Source organism: Megalobrama amblycephala, linkage group LG17 (genome assembly GCF_018812025.1).
Source record: "Megalobrama amblycephala isolate DHTTF-2021 linkage group LG17, ASM1881202v1, whole genome shotgun sequence".
In the NCBI taxonomy this organism is placed as follows: Eukaryota; Metazoa; Chordata; class Actinopteri; order Cypriniformes; family Xenocyprididae; genus Megalobrama; species Megalobrama amblycephala.
This window is the reverse complement of record NC_063060.1, coordinates 38,338,674-38,354,119: the sequence shown is the minus strand read 5'-3', so window position 1 is coordinate 38,354,119 and position 15,446 is coordinate 38,338,674. Positions and strand designations below refer to the sequence as shown.

General features: G+C 35.3%; 1 protein-coding gene and 1 long non-coding RNA gene across 4 annotated transcripts in view; one reads left to right on the top strand and one right to left on the bottom strand.

Moving 5' to 3' along the window:
* LOC125250443 overlaps window positions 1–12,238 on the top strand; it is a 41,141-nt gene extending 28,903 nt beyond the window's left edge. The window contains exons 3-4 of the long non-coding RNA XR_007180799.1: window positions 10,467–10,534; window positions 11,735–12,238. This is a non-coding gene — a long non-coding RNA (uncharacterized LOC125250443). The remainder of the gene's footprint in view (window positions 1–10,466; window positions 10,535–11,734) is intronic.
* tnr (tenascin R (restrictin, janusin)) overlaps window positions 1–15,446 on the bottom strand; it is a 248,174-nt gene that overhangs the window by 18,632 nt on the left and 214,096 nt on the right. For all 3 annotated transcript variants that reach the window (XM_048163014.1, XM_048163016.1, XM_048163015.1), the window contains 4 exons: window positions 10,395–10,514; window positions 10,173–10,316; window positions 6,290–6,409; window positions 5,118–5,261 (listed from right to left, as the gene is read on the bottom strand). In XM_048163014.1, the coding sequence (XP_048018971.1) occupies window positions 5,118–5,261; window positions 6,290–6,409; window positions 10,173–10,316; window positions 10,395–10,514 (528 nt within the window). The remainder of the gene's footprint in view (window positions 1–5,117; window positions 5,262–6,289; window positions 6,410–10,172; window positions 10,317–10,394; window positions 10,515–15,446) is intronic.

Sequence of the window (15,446 nt, the reverse complement as noted above, 5' to 3'; positions counted from 1 at the left end):
TGTTGCCAATTGAAACCTAATAAGTTGCAAATTGGTCCTCCAGCTGTTCCTTATATGTACATTTAACTTTTCTGGCCTCTTATGGCTACCTGTCCCAACTTTTTTGAAATGTGTAGCTCTCATGAAATCCAAATGATCCAATATTTGGCATGACATTTCAAAATGTCTCATTTTCAACATTTGATATATTATCTATATTCTATTGTGAATAAAATATAAGTTTATGAGATTTGTAAATTATTGCATTCCTTTTTTATTCACAATTTGTACAGTGTCCCAACTTTTTTGGAATCAGGTTTGTAACTACAGTGAAAACAAAGATATTTAACAACTCAAGCTGCAACAAAACTCCTGTCTACAACGTACTGACAACGTACACAACAAGCTGCTTCTTCTTAAGCTTTTTTACTTGATACTGTGGATTACACCATCAACATGCCCATGGACACTGCCTACTAGTGGTCTGCATGTGCAATTGCACTTCGACGCGGACAACGACGCAGAAGTATAAATGAAAACTGATGCATAGCCTACTGCAAAGATGCTACGGCGTAGGTCCAACGGAGAAGTATAAATCAGCCTTAACACTTTTGCGAATATGATACACAGCAAGCAAAGCCTCTCAACTGAAAAAAGAAGAAAAAAAAAAACCCCGCTGTGCTGCCGAAGTGCTATAATGCGCCCACAGTTAGGTGTTTTCAGCAGAATGACTGGCCTTTCAGTTGGCTAAAAACGCTTTAGTGGACACACGGCGTAAGAGACTTCTTTCAAAAAAAGAATTTTACCAACCCAAACATTTGCATAGATATAAATTTACATTTCTAGTTGTCTTAACAGACTCGGCTAACCATTCTGCTCTTGATTTCCCATTACTTTAAATTGACTGAGCAGGCAAATGCACAAAGTGCACCTATCAAGATTGAAATTCAATCAGGGATGAATGGAGAGAGATGCTTGCGTGTGTATCTGAGAAACACATTCATATTCCTGTCCTCACCTTAATCTCTTTAACAATGAATTTAGAACTGTAATCTAAATCAAAATGACAGACAGCACTAATCCTGAAATGAGCATGAAATTTGATAGTTGTTGTCATCTTAATTATCCCCTTAAGCTTCCATTAGCCTCCTCATAAATGGCAAAATGATGCATCTATGACGCTTCACCTCCCTCAGGGTGGGAGCGGGCAGATTCTTAAACACCGCAGGATGGTAATTTCAGCTATGTTTTTTTCAGGCATTGCAGCCAATAAAACATTGTTACATTTTTATCAGAGCATGGCAGGATCTAAATCCACTGTTATTAGAGCAGAACTGTTTCCGAATTAAACTGTCATTAAGTAGCTGGAAAAAAAAAAAGTTTGGAGGCAAATGAACACAACAAACCTCATCAAGCGATTATGTGTCAAGATTCTGCACGTCACTGAGCTGGCACTGGGGTTGCAAAGCCAATGGCCTGTGACACTTTTATGTGCAAATTAATTTCCTCCAAACAATCCAAACTAATGAAGTATTCTGGGAGGGCCGCTTGATTAAAGTTGAGGTCTAATGCATCTGAAAGTGGCCCGGCCCTAACCACCCCATTTAATAGATGAGCTGAAAGTTTCAATGCAGAATAAAGCAGCTTGAAATGAAACCGCTGCTTGTTCTAGTTCAGTCTTCTGTGTGGGAAAGACAGCTCGCCTCTCTCCGCGAACAACCTCACTGTGAGGAAAGATGGGTAGTGATGCTGATCTCCTCTCTGTTTTCACATGGGAACTGGAGCTTTGCTGACATCAGTATTTTGTTACACAAACTACAAAAATAACCCCAAAATAACGGCCTTGTTTCTGCTTCACATCTAGAAGAGGATGATAGTATAGTTAGAGAAGTGCTTCATCTTCCAGCTGTCTGTTGGATATTTAAGCACGAGTGCTGCTTTAATGAATGTCTTCGCAGCTGTGGTTGGACGGCAGGTAACGCGTAACCATAGGTTAAATATCAGCACTCCTGGGATGCTGGTTGTCCAATCAAATTAGAGTACTGGGACGGTGTATAACAAGCTGTAGATAATACTGAAATTAAATCAGCGACTTTAACTGCCACTAAACCAGTGTTTCTCAATCCTGCTCATCTCAGCACAATTCGGATGTCAACTCATCAGCTCATTAGTACAGTGCTTCATGACCTGAAGACATTGTAAGGGTACATCAGGTTACTGAGACACCTAAAATGTGGGCCATCAGCAGCAGGATTGAAAAGCATGGCACTAAAGTAAAAAATTCTATGACTTGATAGTTATAAAGTCTTGTCACTCCATTCCAAATTATATTTAAGATGCTGAGTTTATTTACAGTGATGTAAATAAATATTACATTAATATGAATGCTACAGTTAATCTGGAAAGGTTTTGGCTACTAAACTGGTACAAAACTAGTTACTCCTCTCAGTCTGTGCATAATAGCGCTATAAGCAACACTACCGTTCAAAAGTTTGGGGTCGGTAAAATTAACATTTAGTTAACATTTTTTTAAAATACATCTGCACACCAAGGCTTGATCAAATACAGAAAAATTGTGAAATATTATAAGAATTTAAAATAACTGCTGTTTTTTTTTAATTAAAATATATTTTAAAATGTAATTTAACCATGTGATGGCAAAGCTGAATTTACCTCAATCTTCAGTGTCATATGATCCTTCAGACTAGGGCTGGGCGATATATCGCATGCAATTGTCACGCGCATTTCGTCAGTAAAGCCGGTTCCCTGATTACTGCTAAATCGCCATCACCTGCTTTCAAATGAAGCGGCATTTAATAGACAGAGCCGTAGACCACTGAAAAGCCACGCAATATCACGTTCAATATCGAAGGCGATTCATCTGCGATAATGAACGTGATATTGCGTGGCTTTTCAGTGGTCTACGGCTCTGTCTATTAAATGCCGCTTCATTTGAAAGCAGGTGATGGCGATTTAGCGGTAATCAGGGAACCGGCTTTACTGACGAAATGCGCGTGACAATTGCATGCGATATATCGCCCAGCCCTACTTCAGACATCATTCTAATATGATGATTTGGTGTTCAAGAAACATTTTATATTATTATCAATGTTGAAAACAGATGTGCTACTTAATATTTTTGTGGAAACAGTGATACACATTTGATAAACAGCACTTAATTGAAATATAATTTTTTTTGTAACATTATAAATGTCTTTAATAAATTTAATGTGTCCTTGCTGAATAAAAGTATTCATTTCCTTCAGAAAAAATTAGGGCTGTCAAGCGATTAATTTTTTTAAATCTAATTAATTACATGATGTGGTGATTCATTAATCGAATTAATCGGAAATTAATCGCACATCAAATCTGACTGTAAAAAGACCCCCAAGAGATAATTTAAAGTCATTATTGTGTAAAGCATCAAATAGACATTACAAAAGTAGCTTCAGAAAGAAATATTTTACTTGATTCAGCATAAAATGTATTACACAAACGTTTGGACCATTAGGTTGAGTAAATGATGACTGAATTTTCATTTTTGGGTGAACTTTACCTTTAATGTTAAATTATACTCTTACTAAGAAACTAAAACTGCCATTTGTTGGCAGTAAATGTCTTAATGATTCATTCATTCATTTGATTCTTTCAAACGGCTAATTTATTTAGGAGTGAAGTAAATGTTTCTCTTTATGAATGGTCTATTGAATCATTTGTTCACTCGATTCACAGATTCAGAAATAAAACGCCACTGTGTGTTGCTCAGATACAAACAGTTATGCTTTGTCTTTATATTTTTGTTGGTAAAATTAAGCAAAACAGACAATACTGTCTCTAAAATAACACAATATTATAATATTAAATATAATATTAAATAACTTCTTATTTATTGAACTGTTGTATAAAATCAGCATCGCATTTGCACTTGACAAAAATAGCACTCGTGTGATATTGCGCTAGTTACTCATGTGATATAGCTTCACTATATTATATGATGTAAATATGAGAAAAAACTCAAGCGGGGCATCTTTGCCCCCATATCTTGAATTTTAGGGACATTCTAACTGCATTCTATAGGCTACATCACGCATTGAGTTGTTTCCCTGCATCATATTTTTTCTCATCAATTAACTGTATGAAATGTCAGATAACCTATGTAGGTCTGGGGCAGGGCAAGTGTGTTAAATGCGTTAATAATTTTAACCTGTTAATTTTTACCGTAATTAATTAATCTAGTTAACGTGTTAAAGGTGCTACAGAGGATGTTTTGTTTTATACATTTTTGCAATATTACTTGAAACTGTCTTTACTAACTGATAAAAGACTATTTATTAGGTGCACTGAAAGTAATAATAGTAATATACATCATCTATGCACGAGGTAGGGCCTTAAAAACATCAGCCAATCGTTTACGTGATTATCGTGTAAACGATTGGCCCTCTGGCTTGTCAATCACTGCCGTGACGTTCCTTGTGAGAGACGAGCGCGGCTGCGCGCTCCAGTAACTTTCCTCACTCCACAGACGCCGCATGCAATGTTTTTGTCAGGAGACAGGAGTAACAACTGCAGATTATGAGTTACCTGCGGTGAGTCCGACATAATGAATCCACTAACACGATACAGCGAATGCCGGTGGTAAACACTCGTGTCCCAATACTCATGCACGAGTTTTGGGAGGCGTTCCTTTGAAATGAGCTGTGAAGGAGGGGGGCTGTTCTTACGCATGCGCTCATTTCAAAAACTCACTAACAGTCTTTGGATTCTCTGTCGACGAAAAAATCCTCTCTATCACCTTTAAATCGACAGCTCTAGAAAACATCTTTTAGACCACAAAATGTTAAACGGTAGTATATACAGTACAGCAGAACACTGCACTCTAAGGTATTGTGCCATGTCCTCCAGTGTTATTTTTAACCAATATCTGATGGGTCAGTTTGAATGTCTCAAGTTTGTTGTAGGCACATGGCCAATGATGCGATAAAAGAAGATACTCATTCTCTTTTGTTTGGACTCTTCTACTTTACCTTAGCTCTACCTACCAGAGCAACTGGGTTAAAGGCCGTTAGGCCTGGAACTAGGAGGTCTCGACCTCCTCTAGTCTGTAATTAGAACACATGGCACAGAGATGGAGCACTTACGTGTGACAAAGTTGGCAATGACAGTGCCACTGGTGAGAGGACCTTTGGTGGCATAGAGGGCCACTGAGTAGGTGGTGCTGGGAATGAGCTGACTCAGCTGGTACTCCTGCTTGCTACCCTCCACTAAGAAGGTGTCTGCCGTAACTGGAAAGATAAGATCCATTAGTGCAGATGCAGGTGAAGAACTGCCAGGGTTTTGTTTGCAAAGACTTATTTTTTTAAAGGGGTAGTTCACCCAAAAATGAAAATTTTGTCATCCAAAGAAATTTTTTTGAAAAAAGTTTGTAATCAAACAGTTGAGAGTAGCCATCGATTACCAACATTCTTCAAAATATCTTCTTTTGTGTTTAGGTTTGGAACAAATTGAGGGTGAGTAAATGAAGATGAAGAATTTTTTTTATTTTTGGGTGAACTGTCCCTTTACATTAAAATTATTAAATATATTATAATTCAAATTCATATATTAACTGAATTGACATTTAAATAAACATTACACATATGAGGCAGTTTTATCACACAAAAATACCCAAAATTACAATAACTGAATTTATTAATATGACTATGAACTGCATTGGCCCACCAATATACAAAATTATTAACATGAATGACAATTTTGGTTTCTACATATACTGTCGTCAGCACAAACCATGTTTATCCTCGATGTAGGTGAGACCATATTTAACATAATCTGGGTTGTGTTTTAATTTTATTTATTTATTTATTTTACCTAGAATAGATTTGCTGATGATTTTTAAGGATGTCAAGCAACCTGTCCATGTTGGCATCTACCTAATTTGGCTAGCTTCTACCAAGTTGCAGATGCAAAATATGGTAGAGTTTGATAGTACATGAAGCTGATGTCAAAAAACAAAAGACATGAGAAGCTTTTTCTTCTCCCCTTTTAAAAGTTGATAAGCAAATCTATTTAGCTATCCTAACTACACATGATTATATGGTTAATTGCATTTTATTATTGTCATTTAGTGAGATCCATTTGCATATGTGCAGTTTTTTTTTTTTTTTCCCTTCCTCTGCCGCCTGCAGACCTGAAATGGCAAAGCAGCATATCTTTGTCCATGAGAAGTTACATTTCATTTAGTGTTTATGGCTACTGCTTTTGGGATGTGATTTAAAGAGCAAATGATGCTGATGAAAGAACGGCCTCCACATACCTTGGTTACGGGTGAGGGTGAGCACGTAGTTATCAACACTGGAAACAGGGGGGTTCCAACGCAGCAGAGCCCCCTGAGGTGTGACATTCAATGCGGTGAGCTCCATAGGCATGTCCATAGCTGTGTGGAACAGAGGATTATGTGCAGGTTACAGACAGACAGTCTGAGATAAGCTCAGCTAAGGTAATTGGCAGCAGTCTCATCTTCACCTTTTTTCCCCCCCGTGCAAACGATATTCAGCGGCAATTTAAAATTAGAGCACCTCAGCAGCTTGGAACTAATTTGTTGTGATTATCTGGCTGGAGAAGATCACAATTTCCTTAATTAGCCGACATCGAGGGGGAAATTAGACAGTCAAATGTGTGCAGAGCTCATTCTCAATAGCATTTCCATACAAATGAGTAATGAGAAATGTTGTTCTCTGTAATCGTCTATCCATGCTGTGACTTTCACAGATGGCCTTTCTTTTTTCAGACAGGCAAAATCTCACTCTCCTATTTGCACTGTGGCGTACGTCCTCTTAGATGAGGTCAGTGGACTGTAATCGCACATTACCATCTTCCCATCCTGTCCCATGTGCATTTTTGTTCTGCCAGCCTCTCTTGCAATAGCCATATCACTTGTACAGCTGTAGAGAGCTGACCCTCCCATTAGACACTGTTGACTCTGTTCCAAGTAGTTGTGGTCCCTCTCACACCCTTCCAGAGAAGCTGATCTCCATTGCCTGACAGCAGTTCAGAGGCAAAATCCCCATCGCACCTTCCCATCTCTCTGCTTTAGCATGTCTTGACATGCCCTGCACTGACAGACTATGAGAAGAATATCAGTTTTCCCTTACGCAATGAACGTGAACTTGATGATCCCCAGCAGGTCATTAGGCAGAGCTGTGAACCAGAACATATCCGTGAACCAGATCCATCATGTTTTATCAACCCCACTTGTCACTCTTTACATAACAGCTGAAATAAGCCAGACTGTTTTCTATATCCCATTAATAATAAGCTGTTTCCGAAAGATGCATTTTTTAAAGGAAGAGCCGCTTGTCACTTTGCATTGTTACAGCATTGGCGAGATTTGTCAACACGGGAAGCTTGAGATTGTTTGCCTGCCATATTTTTATTAGCTTTGAACAATTCTGTCAGGATTTAAGTTGCAATGGGGAGTATAGGTGTGTTTTGATGTATAGGCAAACACATCCTACCTAGTTATTAGGCAAGTCAGCAGTCTTTAAGCAAAGGCCAGCATCTGTTTGTTCTATTGTACTACATCAAATGATATGACTAATTGGTTAACTTCCTAGGCTTGAGACATAGACTAATTAATTCGTTTCAGTGATATAATGCACAGCTGGAACAAAGACCATTCCAGGAGATTTGTCTATTGAGATGCAAAGTTAAATATTATGTCAGATAACACTTTCTCAGAACATGGTGTCTGAATAATTTTTGGTTCCAAATGTTTATCAATTTTACTGGTAGTCCACTGTATGAAGTATTTTTGGGTATTATATGTCAGTTTACTTTATTTTGCTATCCTCACATAAATGAACTATAGTGTCCTGCACCCACTAGTAAAAATATATCAGAAATATAAGAAATGTCTGAATAATTTTTGGTTTGACTGTTTATATATAATTATATATGTATATATAATTATAATTATTTTATTAATTATATTTATTTATTTTCTATATTATATATACACACACTACACATATATAATTATAAATACTACATATATTTTATATATATATATATACACACACACACACACACAAAGTAAACTACATAGATAATTATTATTATTCAACACATTATCATTCAAAAGTGTGTGGTCGGCAAGATTTTTTAAAGTCTCTTATGCTCACCAAGGCTGCATTTATTTGATCAAAAATACAGTAAAAAACTATTATTTTAATATATTTTATAATGTAATTTATTCCTGTTATGGCAAAGTTAATCAACTAATATGTTGATTTGCTGCTAAAGAAACATTTCGTATTAATATTATCAAAAATATATTTTTGAAAACGGCTGTGCTGATTAATATTTTTGAAGAAAACGTAATAATGTATTATTTTTTTCAGGATTATTTGAAATAGAAATATTTTGTAACATTAAAAATTTTGTCTATACTGTCACTTTTGATACATTTAATGCATCCTTTATGAGTAAAAGTATTAATTTCTTTTTAAAAAAATCATACTTTTACTTTTGAATGGTACGGAAGAGGATTAGGGCCAAGCAATAATAAAAAAATAAAACCATCTCGAGATTAAAGTTGTTAAATTTCGAGAAAAAACTAAAGATAAAAGTCGAGATAAAATGTTGAGAATAAACTCATTAAATTATGAGAAAAAACTCTTTAAATTTCAAGAAAAAAGTCGAGATAAAATGTTGAGAATAAACTCATTAAATTATGAGAAAAAAACTCGTTAAATTTAGAGAAAAAAGTCGAGATAAAATGTTGAGAATAAACTCGTTAAATTACGAGAAAAAAATCATTAAATTTCAAGAAAAAAGTCGAGATAAAATGTTGAGAATAAACTCGTTTAATTATGAGAAAAAACTTGTTAAATTTCTAGAAAAAAAATCGAGATGAAATGTTTAGAATAAACTCATTAAATTACGAGAAAAAAATCATTAAATTTCAAGAAAAAAGTCGAGATAAAATGTTGAGAATAAACTTGTTTAATTATGAGAAAAAACTTGTTAAATTTCTAGAAAAAAAAATCGAGATGAAATGTTGAGAATAAACTCGTTAAATTACGAGAAAAAAATCATTAAATTTCAAGAAAAAAGTTGAGATAAAATGTTGAGAATAAACTCGTTTAATTATGAGAAAAAACTCGTTATATTTCGAGAAAAAAAAACTAGATAAAACGTTGAGAATAAACTCATTAAATTACGAGAAAAAAGTCGTTAAATTATGAGAAAAAAGTTGAGATAAAATGTTGAGAATAAACTCATTAAATTATGAGAAAAAAGTCGTTAAATTACGAGAAAAAAGTCGAGATAAAATGTTGAGAATAAAGTCATTAACGAGTTTATTCTCATAATTTAACGAATTTGTTCTCGTAATTTAACGACTTTTTTCTCGTAATTTAATGACTTTATTCTCAACATTTTATCTCGACCTTTTTCTCGAAATTTAACGACTTTTTTCTCGTAATTTAACAAGTTTATTCTCAACATTTTATTTAGACTTTTTTCTCGAAATTTAACGAGTTTTTTCTCGAAATGTAACAACTTTAATCTCAAGATGGTTTTATGAGATGGCCCTAATCCTCTTCCGTAGAATGGTAGTATGTGTTTGTGAGATATATATATATATATATATATATATATATATATATATATATATATATATATATATATATAAAATTAGAAAAGAATAATTCTCATTAGAATGATCAAGAGTTTTAATCAGCAGGGTAAAGATCACATTTCTGCACATCTGATGGAAATTTACGGTGAGAGAGATTTAATTAGTGAACGAGACACAATCCAATCATAGTACTAGCTGCCTGTCACCGCCGTGTGGTGCTGTTCTAGTACGAAGGCAGGTGAGCATCCCTAGTGATCACTGATTCCATTAGTAAAATTTCATTTCACTTCTGCGAGATGGCTGGCAGCCTCCCAGAGGACGGGCGGAACGCACAGGGTGAGAGATGGTACTCATCACATGGTAAATGATGTGCATCATTCCTCAGACTGTCATCCACATTTCTATCAAATCAAAGTCCTGTGACGAACGAGGCTATGAGAGCACATCCTTCACGAAATACCAAAAGACTTCTCGTAAGGTAAATTAGAATACTAGTCTGGAGAATGTGCAGCAGTATGTGATTAGTCTCCGAGTAATTGACTGAGAACAGAAATACCTGTGAAGACAGTAGTGGTGATGACCTTGCTCTCTTGGCTTCCTCTCACTGCGTTCAGCTTGATTTCGTACTCTGTTGCTGGGTGGAGGCTGGTTAGGGTGTAGTTGGTGACATCATTGTCAATCACCACATTGTCCATCCTACCTGTTGATTACAAACAGTAATGCTGGATTATTTGTCTAATTTGTTCAACATGATTTAAATATACTGTGGAGAAATTACCTTTTGGTGATTGGTAAGACATTTTGTAGTAATCAAAGGGTGCGAGTGGCTGAATCCATGATATGGTTACAGATTCCTCAGTGACGTACAGCACAGTCATGTCTCTGGGAGGATCCATTCCTGCATCAAGATGACCATGAGTAAGAACTAAAGTATATTTCATTGAGATCTACACTACTGTTCAAAAGTTGTTGTTTTTTTTTAAGAAATGAAAACTTTAATTTAGCAAGAGTGCATTAAATTGATCAAAAGTGACAGTAAAGATGCTTTTATTGTTATAAAATATTTCGGTAACACTATTTTACAGTGCTGTAGTTACACATTACTACATGTACTTCCTATAGTAATAACAGTAAATTATGCATAATTACAAGTAACTAACTCTAAACCTAACTATAACTCTGTCGTAAGCACATGTAGTTAATTAATAGTACTCAGTACTTATTTGAGTAATTACAATGTAACTACGCCACTTTAAAATAAAGTAATCAATATTTCTATTTCAAATAAATTCTGTTCTTTTAAACTTTAAAAGAATCCTGAAAAAAAAAAAAAAAAAAGTACCACAGTTTCCACAAAATATTAGGTAGCAGAACCAAATCAACATAGAATGATTTCACTAAAGACTGGAGTAACGGCTGAAAATTCAGCTTTGCTATCACAGGAATAAATTGTGTTTCAAATAATAATAATAATAATTACACATACACAATAGTGTAAGTGATGGGCGATTTCAAAACACACTGCTTCATGAAGCTTTGAAGCTTTACGAATCTTTTGTTTTGAATTAGTGGTTTGGAGAGCGTTTCAAATTGCCAAAGTCACATGATTTCAGTAAACGAGGCTTTGTTACGTCATAAGTGTTTCGAAATTTCAATGGTTTGCGTGACTTTGGCAGTTTGATACGCGCTCCGAACCACTGATTCGAAACAAAATATTCGTAAAGCTTCAAAGCTTCATGAAGCAGTGTTTTACAATCGCCCATCGCTATATTGTTGAATAAAGTCGTTATTTTGTTTTTTTGGTGCACAAAAAGTATTCTCGTCACTTCGTAACATTAAGGTTGAACCACTGTAGTCACATGAACTGTCTTTAGTAGCTTTCTGGGCATCTGAAAGTGTTAATGATCTTGCTGTCAATAGAGGCCTCACTGAGCCATCGGATTTTATCAGAAATATCTTAATTTGTGTTCCGAAGATGAACAAAGGTCTCGGGTTGTTATCATTATTATTAGTCTCCATTATATTTGCATGCTTCATGTGTTATTCATTTCAAAGGAACAGACATTGTAATTCTTTTCTTTTCTCATGTCATTTATTTCCTATTTTGTTTGTCAACAGGCCCTAGAGAGAAGGAGGAGTATGAGTATGCTGGACACACGACACTCTTCACAAGGACATTTACATTGTTATTGTCTGCTGCTGTCCAGCAGGGACTCTTTCATGATTTGTTTATCTGTCCCAATAGCTCTTAGCATCGCAAAAGCAAAGGTTAGAGTGCCTCTGAAAACAGCTAAACAGACTAACAGTCGTTCTGGAGCTTTCTGACAATTGAGAGGGAAATAAACAGATTTAATCTTGCCATTATTGAAGTGGCCAGTCCTTAAAATGAGTGGAAAGCCATTCACACCTCCCCATATTCATTAGACTAATGCATTCAATTCATAAACTATGGGAGGCAATTCATAAACAGGTTGTCAACCTCATTTAAATGCTTTCAGGGTGAAATACTCCTCAGTAAATGAGTTGTGATTATTCATGTATGCATATCTTAATTTATTTTCCACTCAGCAGAGCAGTCAATAAATATATGTTCAGACTTTGTATAAAGGGCACAAAGAACAACTTTTTTTTTTCTCATTCCGTTCCATCTCCATTTATTCTGTTTCTTATTGTTGAGCATATGGTGACCTTCTATTCACTTATGCTAATGTAAAGCGTGTAAATGTGTGAAAATGTGGTTTCTAACTAAAGCAGGAACATGTCGAAAATATACTAAACCCATTTCTAAGCTAACAAGCTTTAAAACACATCCGACCACAAAAGGTGCAAGTACTTAAAGTGTTCATGTACATATCCCATCTTTATATAATAATATCATGCAAAGTAAAAGTTGAAACTTTTACTTTATTTAACTAATCAAGCTGCTGTGCAGGTGGTCCTCTGCAGAGTTGATTTCTATGTTTAGAAATAGCTCCGAGACAATATCTCCTCTGGCAACTGCAAATATCAGTTAACTGACAGAACAGCTGAATTATTCTTGACACCTCCACATTCAGAGAGAGGTAATTAGAGGAGGATTACATACTGTTGAATTAATTAAGACACAAAAGGGTGAAAAATCTGCTGTGCAGCTGTGTGCAGGAATCATAATGAGGAAATCCAGCAGGTATAGTTCTGCGCACGCTCACTTTTTCTTGTGATATTTAGAAAACGGAAACAAATATAAAAACCTTAAAGTGTTCCCTAATAAAAAGAAACACTGTGAATCTAGTGTGAACATGCAAATGTTACACGTTTCTTAATCGATTTCCACAAACTAAAGCAAATGCTTTTATAAGAATTAACACAACCATTTAAACAGTCTCTTAATTTAGTAAAATGGTCCATAATGTAGCACATTATTTTCAGTACAGCACTGCATTTCATTGTGAAGTGTAATTTACATTTTTCTTCTCAATAAAGATAGCTCTTTTTCTCGGAATTTCTGTAAATTTACATATTTTTCATCCCTCTAATTTCTGTTAAGACAGAGAATTTCATTAACATAAAACAATATACGTTTCTCAAGTGATGGATTTAAGGAAAGAACAGTGTGAATGCTGAATCCATAAATGGCACAAATGTACTTCAATATCTCTGCAGGCCTCTTTTATTGCTTGGAAAAGAGTTTCTTTGTCACAAGATTATGGTTTAACACTTTTTATATCTACTGTAATAAGAGAAGAACTCAACAACTGGATTCAGAAATGGAGAATATGGTAATAGGCCACCATTACAAAATAATAGGTTTTCACAGATGACTCTTATATAAATAGCAAAGTCATGATAGTTGACAATTTCATAAATTGAACTTCCTGTGCTGTGTGCAATACAAACCCAGCAGGTATCAATATGGTGCTATTTGACAGCATGCCATGTGCTTCTGAGAATATGGCATTTTTGTTGTTTGAATCAACTGTTTTTAAATGCAAGAAACATGGATCAGAGAAATTTGAAATATTTCATGAAAATGGTGCACGTACCATTTTAGAGTACATTTTAAAGGGTTAGTTCACCCAACTTTGTCATTAATTACTCACCCTCAAGTCGTTCCACATCCGTAAGACCTTTGTTCATCTTCGAATTAAGATATTTTTGATGAAATCCGATGGCTCAGTGAAGCCTCCATTGCCAGCAAGATAATTAACACTTTCAGATGCCCAGAAAGCTACTAAAGACATATTTAACCCTTAAATGCACGACTGTTTCACCAATCGTTCTTACATATTCGGGTCTTTATCGACCCGGATCTATATCTACCATGGAAGGATCTCTACTTGTCGCGATAATATAAAACTCCTCTGATATTAGAGTAACAATTACAGAAGAATAAAATAAATCGTATTTTGTTACCTTTTGGAGCTTGAAAGGGCTCAGTTTGAGCAGATGTTTTATGCCATCATCACTGTCCTCGTCTGAGCTCATTTCCCAGTAAATTCAGCAAATAATAGGCTAGTTTTATGTTTGAGGTCACGAATATGAGCCCATTCGCGATCTCAAACGTATTCTCAAAACTATATAATTTTCAACATCTTCAAAATCAATATTTCAATCGCTAACAGCTTCACCAGATCCATTCAGTGACAGTTACAGTCATATTTGATTGCGTTCAGTACTTGCTCTGCAGTAAATCGCTGAGCCATTTCATGTTTTTCTTATTATTTCGTTTTCTGTCTGAATGAGTCGTCACTTCAGCATTGTGTATCAGACATTGCCACCTTGTGGAATAAAGGTGAATTGCACTTATTCCGTCATCTAAGATTCAATTATTGTTGTGCAGAAAAACTATACGTACACTCATGCACACCTCGGGTCGTTTGCGACCCTATACAATTTTTTACAAAAAATGAATACAAAAATAGACATTCTTTTAGAATTTTATGATTTTTTTCTTGTTATATTCTTTATAATGAATTGATTGAGGAATACCAAGAAGGATGATGTTTAACTTTAAAAAAATTAATGAGGAGGAGGGTAGTGAATGATGTCCCGGGTCACTAAAGACCCGAGGTATGCATTTAAGGGTTATAACAGTTCATGTGACTACAGTGGTTCAACCTTAATGTTATGAAGCGACGAGAATACTTTTTGTGCGCCAAAAAAATAAATAATGACTTTACTCAACAGTATCTAGTGATGGCCGATTTCAAAACACTGCTTCATGAAGCTTCGAAGCTTTACGAATCTTTTGTTTCAAATCAGTGGTTTGGAGCATGCATCAAACTGCTAAAGTCATGCCCCCCAGTGGTGAACTATTGAAATTTCGAAATACTTATGACGTAACAAAGCCTCGTTTACTGAAATCATGTGACTTTGGCAGTTTGATACATGCTCCGAACCACTGATTCGAAACAAACTATCTGTAAAGCTTCGAAGCTTCATGAAGCAGTGTTTTAAAATCACCCATCACTAGATATTGTTGAATAAAGTTGTTATTTTATTTTTTTGGTGCACAAAAAGTATTCTCATCGCTTCATAACATTAAGGTTGAACCACTGTAGTCACATGAACTGTTTTAAATATGTCTTTAGTAGCTTTCTGGGCATTGAAAGTGTTAATTATCTTGATGACATTGGAGGCCTCACTGAGCCATCGGATTTCATCAAAAATATCTTGAATGAAGGTCTTAAGGGTGTGGAACGACATGAGGGTGAGTAATTAATGACAAAATTTTTTCATTTTTGGGTAAACTAACCCTTTAACAGGGTTAAAGGTCTTAGTTGCAGTGCCAGTGTCATTGGACAAACACAGCAGCAATCCGTTTACATAAAGTCTCAAGTATTGCACATCC